Source organism: Cavia porcellus, unplaced genomic scaffold (assembly GCF_034190915.1).
Source record: "Cavia porcellus strain 051 isolate PalLab524CR breed Dunkin Hartley unplaced genomic scaffold, mCavPor4.1 scaffold_24, whole genome shotgun sequence".
Taxonomy (NCBI): Eukaryota; Metazoa; Chordata; class Mammalia; order Rodentia; family Caviidae; genus Cavia; species Cavia porcellus.
In genome coordinates, this window is record NW_026947507.1 from 54,044,602 (window position 1) to 54,050,987 (window position 6,386).

The 6,386-nt window shown below is 45.3% G+C and overlaps 1 protein-coding gene across 2 annotated transcripts in view; it reads right to left on the reverse strand.

Annotated features, from left to right (window-relative positions):
• Positions 1-6,089, reverse strand: part of Clvs2 (clavesin 2) — a 67,375-nt gene extending 61,286 nt beyond the window's left edge. The window contains exons 1-2 of one of the 2 annotated variants that reach the window (XM_063235078.1): positions 5,951-6,089; positions 5,255-5,822 (exon numbers count right to left, since the gene is read on the reverse strand). In XM_063235078.1, the coding sequence (XP_063091148.1) occupies positions 5,255-5,643 (389 nt within the window). In that variant the 5' untranslated portion in view covers positions 5,644-5,822; positions 5,951-6,089. Of the gene's footprint in view, positions 1-5,254 lie in introns of both variants that reach the window. The other variant, XM_003479734.5, reaches the window with a different exon arrangement.
• Positions 6,090-6,386: the final 297 nt, after the last annotated feature.

A 6,386-nucleotide genomic window follows, 5' to 3' on the forward strand; every position in this document is an offset into this window, starting at 1 on the left:
ATCTCTAGCTATTTTTTAAATGGCCAGCTATTTGTATTATATTCTCCTTTCATTTCAAACACTGACCACACTATTTTAATGAATGGAAACATGATCAAAATCCAACCTGAAGACTGAACCTCTCATTTTCATATTATCCTTTTCAATGAAAAAGCAACACAAAGCCGGGGAGTTAGCTCAGCACTATAAGTATCTGTCCGGCAAGCGCGAGGTCGTGAGTTCAATCCTTGGTACAAACAAAAAGAAAAACGAAAAAAAAGAAAAGAGAAAGCCACACAATGGGAACAAACACGCGAAGGTCTCTGAAGCCAACTGAAGGATGAGCTGAGGCCCACAGCAGCGCGTGGACATCCGTTTACCACCCTCCCAGAGCTTCAGTGCCATGAGAATCCAGGTCCATTTTCACAAACCAAAGACCACACTGCACCATCAGTGCTGTCTGAACCCTGCCATGGTGAGCATCCTTTCAATACTAGTTACATTTCATTGTCTTCCAACAACCATTAACAGGACTCCTGATAAATGGCGTCTGCTGTACTTCAGGATAGAAAATTAGTTCATACGTTTAATGAGGTCGATACAGGTAAAACACTACCAGCTGCTAACTGAAAACTTATGGGCAGCACTCAGCCTGCCTGTCACCCTCATGTCTCAGCTGTCACCATTCCACTCAGGAATATTCCCAATGATCACGTGCCGGTGGGTTTCAGCTCCTCAGATGAGGTTCCCATGCAGGCCCTGGGGCCCACAGAGCCTGCTTTCCTTCCGGATTTCCTCTCCCTAAGCAGTGCCCGTTCTTCAGCTCCTGGACCATTCTCTTCCCTCTCTCTGATGCAGGCTGCTGGGTGACATGCAGATTTCTGCCCAGTCCTATGCTGGACTTTGTCATTTGGGCAGGAGTGAGGACCAATGGGTTCTCCTGATGCAGGGCACCCCCCTAACCACTTCTAACTTTGCCACTTCCTTTTGCTTTTGGAAACTGCACTAGACAATCTGAAAGGAGATGAAATCGTGTGAATCTTTTCCGGGGAACAGCCTGCTCAAATCATGCAACAAATCATGGAAGCCAGTTCAGTTTCTTTTTAAAGAACCCCAAGCCACACTGAAAGTCATTTTGGCAATTCAGAGTTTTATTTTCTTTTGACTTGTTAGAACATGGGTCCGTTGCAAAAATTATAATTTTTACCTCAGTCTTCCTGAGGACCCCATGTCTCATAAGGGTTTTCAAAGTAATGTTAGGGACCCAAACTCACCGTGGCTAATTTTTCATACTTCCCAAAGGAATAAATAGAGACTCGGGACTATGGTAGCAGCCTTCTTAGTATAAATTTATCTCCGCCCTCTTGGGTCATATCAAGATTATCTGTTGCCTGCTGAGTCATGGACCTCTGAAACTTTCACCAATCTCTGAATCATTCTCTAACTATTGCACTGCACACACCGCACGAATACTGGCTGGTTTGGAGGATCTGGGTTTTTGCCCATCTTGAGGCACTGACCTCCCAGCCCCCGTCATATATTACTAAATTTGTTTCGGTTTCTTACTTCATCCTTTCGCTGTATCCCTCATATAAGTAGTTGGGGATCTTAGCCAGGTCCCCGATAAAGTAATCCAATTCTTTATCATAATCTGAATCTAACTCATATTATATTTTATTTATAGTGGCCATCTCACAAAACTGTACTATTTTCAATGCCTTGAGGAGCACAGAAAATTATTCCACAACTTTAAAATGCAAGAAAGCACTTAAAAGACAAATTTCTACTTAGAATTCTTTTCTAAAATGTTGCATACTTCTTAACTCAAGCATTTGTCATGTATTCTAGCTCAGGTGCTCTTGTACCATCTTTTTGTTGTATACATTATTCTTTCAAGAAACCTTGAAACTGTTTTCAAAATTCATAAAATTTTGCTTTTCCTTTGTATGTAGAAAATTAGAAATAACTTCTTTGTTCCCAAATAAAGAGAAGCATTTTCTTCTTCATTTCTAGAATTTCCCTGTGTAATCATTCACACTTCCCACCTAGCATTTCCTGAAAACATCATTACATTTCAAAAAAGGAAGTTGTTCAACTCAAGGAACTCAAAAACTGTGGTCAGAATTCTGTGCAAACCTGCAGTTTTCTAGACACGCAAGTGGTGTGAACCTAGCAGGATGAGGGCAAGATGGCCAATGAGACCCCTGACCAGGCACAGAGAGGGTGAGAAGGGAAAGGCAGTGCATATTGCACATTGCCTCACAGAGCAGTGATGGCCAGTAGCCAGAAACTTCATGGGAATCAAGTCAGAAAACCTGAGGTTTCTAGTGGAAGAAGGGAGTTCAGGGTGACAGCAGCAATGGCTGGAAAAGCAGATGTCCTTCCTGTTTCAGGGCAGAAGGCTCGATGTTGCTGATGCACATGTTTTAGAGAAATCGTAGACAGCAGATTCTAGGATGGCAGAAGTAGCCCTTCACTGGCCCCTGTCATTTGGGGTATGTGCTTTTGGGGACATGATGGTTGATTCACTGTGGCAGTTTGGGAAGTTTAGAAGCTTAACTGCCTAACTCAGTAATTCTACATCCTAGGATGTAGAGGACATGCCCTAGTTCAGCTGTTTATGCACCATTTATCAGCATGTTGTAGTGGTTGATTCACTATGGTGATTTGAGCTTAGAAATTTAACTAAGTGACTAAGCCAGTCCAGGGTCCTCACTTTGTTAGCATCCTGAGCTTGTGCAGGAGGACTTAGAAGAGATGGTGGGAGTGTGACATCCATCCTAGGGTGGATGGCTTTCATGTAACTTAAGGCAAGAAAAGAGGTTTGTTCCCCATCTTTTTCTCTTGTTGCTTTTGCTGTCTTCTGCTGCCATGAACTGTCACCCCTCTGCCATGTGCTACTCTGCTTTGGAGCCAGTCCATTATGGACTAAAACCTCTGCAAACTGTGAGCTAAATAAATCTTTCCTTCTTTAATTTTGAGCATCAGGTATTTTGTCTCATCAATGAGAGAAAAGAAACTAAGATGAGACACAGGTATAGAAGGAGAACAAAAAAAAATTTTTTTAAGAATACAGGAGTTTTAAAAACTGAAATTTAGACAAGTTATACAATGCTTGTATTCTTTTCCACCTTGAAGTACTATAAATTCTTGCTTATAGTTGCTCAATTCCAACCATAGAAACAGAAATCACAGTTATTGAACAATAGATCCTGATAAAATATTTCTATAAGATCCAGCTTATTTTTCATTTTAAATGAACAATATCTCTGCATTTATAATTGTATGTAGTTTTAATAAAAATAATTCCAAGTGCCAATTAATAAATATCTTCCCATTATAATTTGCAGAGAGGGATTTTGGTTACTAATACCATGCATTTATATGAATGCATGAGAAAACTAAAATAGTTTTTAGTTTAGGATAATCACCTTCCCACATGCCTGAGAATTGTAACTTTCACCTCAATTGAGTTTGTAAGTCAGTGTGAATTCTGCTTCACTTACAGAAAACAATAAGTCTCTCTGAATAAAATTTTGCTATTGATATAATAGAATTCAAGATATATTCAAATATGTAATTTCCACAATTCGCATGCCACTATATTCAAGTAAATAAATAAATGCTCCAATCTAAAATAGGAACATTAAACCAGCATGGTGGTAAACCCCTGTAATCCTAGTACTCTAGAGGCTGAGGCAGGAAGATGGTTGCAAGTTCAAGACCAGCCTGCGCTACAAAGTGAGCTCAACTTCAATCTAAACTGCATAGTGAGAACCTGTCTCAAAAAGACAAAAACAAAACACAAAAAAATAAAATAGGACCATTAGGTTCTTTCACAAATAAATGTTCTCCATTTTAATGTGTAATCATTATTTTGTATGATTAGACAATGCACATAGCTGATAAAAAATTCTTCTTTAAAAAAACAATGTGGTTAAAGAGAGTTACTTGTAGCTTGACACCTGATAAAAAGTACAGTGAGGTCTTTGTAACTACCAAAGTAAAGAAACTCCATTTGTTTCCAGTAGTTAATTCTGAGTTTCTTAAAGACTTTATGATTTTCAGGTAGTGGTTTGTTTTTGTGTTTACCTAAAAAATAAAAAAAAAATCAAAAGAGCTCTCCATCTATAGGAGAAAATTGGTCAGTTAAAGGGAGAAACATTTAAAAATCCTAACTTAGATTCTAACCTCCAAGAAATCCAGGACCCTGACCATGAACATGGAATATCTGTAAAATATCTCAGTTACTATAAAAGTCATTTGCATTTCCCCCAGAAAATGAACCACATGCATCCACAGCTACCATTCACAGAACTAAAAATACACCAGTGTTTTCAGAAACAGCTTTTTGTGATTCTTAGCTCTGGATAACAATTTTAGGTCCCATGACATGCATTTAACTTTGAACTTAACTAAAGCTATCTTACCCAGGAGCTTTGGATAATTTCTTGTATCTTTCAGCCTGAGAAAATAATCCTGATTGAAGAATAAAAAGGGTCCCCATACATTTTCCTATAACAGTGCAGATGGGTGAGAATACGATGCCTCCCTACTCAACAAAAACCACGCGAAACAGCCACCCGCTGACACAGCCGAGCCTTCAACTTCCCGGAGATGAGAATCACAGCAGACAGGAAACACCTTCCTCAGGTCGGTGACAGGTGGAGAACAAGCTCCCCTGTCAGCCTGTGTTTTCAGTATCGCCAGGCAAGCTCTGTGACAGAGGGGACAACTCTTCCTTTTCACCAGACTGGCTCAGTCAGGCTTCGTCTACACAGCACGGAGAGAAGAGCTCCCACACAGCCAAACTACCTGCCTGCCCATGAGCACCACGTTCTCAGAAGAATGTCAGCATTAAGGCATGCAGAGGAGGACGTGGGTGAGACTGGTTGGAGAATCTCTCTAGGAGGAAGGTGGTAAAGTTGCCTCCATTCCCTACTCGTTTCCCCAGACCAGAAAACTCCTTAGATGGGGAAAATGTGGTAGCTTTATTTAGAAGTTAAGCAATTTACATCTCAGCGTAATAACATGATTCAGGAAGCACTTAGATGTGATGCAAACTGGGTATTAGTGAAGGAAGAGTTTTAAAAGCAAGAAGAAAAGCCCTGCCCGCCGCTCAGGATGCTGCCAAACCCTCATTCCTTAGCCCCAGCGTCTCTTCGACCAGCCAGATACACAAGGTCAGAGCTGCAAGACCATGTGCCTCCTGGGTAAGCTCTGGAAAATGGGCCAGTAAAAGCATTGTCAGCGCAAGGCTATGTGGAGGGCTTACCTGCTTTGATCCCAATTGGCAGCAAAGAGGACCAGAATCTTCCTGCCATAGTGGTCCAGATTGGCCAGGCCCCCAGGGAAGCCGTCCTTCAGGGCCTGCTTGATGCCAGGGTCGGTGGCCTTGAAGCTTTTGAACATGTCCAGGTTCTGCTGCCGATACTCAAAGTACTGGGCCAGGAGGCGGAAGGCCTCAAAGTGGTGAAACTTCCTGGCCCGCAAAAAGCGCAAGATGAAAGCGTCGTCAGTGCGCAGGAAGCCAATGTCCGGCCTGGTGATGACCATGTCCCTCACCTCCTGGATGTCCTGGTGCAGGGTGTCAGGGTTCTCATTCAGCTCCAGGCGGGCCTTCTCCAGGGTCTCCGGGGAGAGGCCAGCCTGTAAATGAGTCATTGTTCCGCTGGCCTGCGCCTTCCCTTCTGAAGCGGGGCTCAGGGTCCCACAGTAAACCTGGCCTGGCCGCCTCCACCCTGGGGCCCCCAGGCCTGGCTGCTGCCTCTTCTTCCTCTTCTTCACAGGAAATGATCTCTTCGTGTCCAATCAAGGACCCTGTTGCTCCTGCTCTCCCAGAGCTGAAAAAGGGGAGCCAAACTTGCTTCCCCAACCGCCCGGCACAACGGCCCCCTTTAGCCCGCTTCTCTCTCCGGGACGACCCCGGCCCTCGGCTCCCTGCACGCTGAACAAAGCACCCTAAGCCCACCTCGCCAGGCTGGCCGCGATCGTGCCCGCGGCGGCGGCGCTTTCTTCGGGCTCCCGAAATGTGACCAAGGCGACCTCCGGGCGCATCCCAGCCTGGCCCGGGGGCTCCTGCGGTCGCTGCTGGTGATGCTCCGGCCGGGGACAGGGACGCGGACGCGGCGGACGCGGCGGGCTCGGTGGCAACGAGCTGCCCCCGGCCGGCGCGCTGGGAGATGGAGTCTTGGCCAGGCAGAGAGAGAGCGCGCGGAGCTCAGTCCTCCCTCTGCTTATTCCCAGACGCTGTTTCCACCACGGCGGCTCCGGGGCTCGGGGGTGCTCAGGACCCGGGGACGAGGGCGCGAGGCGCTGCGGTGCGCCCTCCCCGCCGCGCCCCGGACCCGCGTGGGCGCCCGCCCCGCCCCACGCGCCCGGCTTGGCCCTCCCCTCCCGGTGGGGTG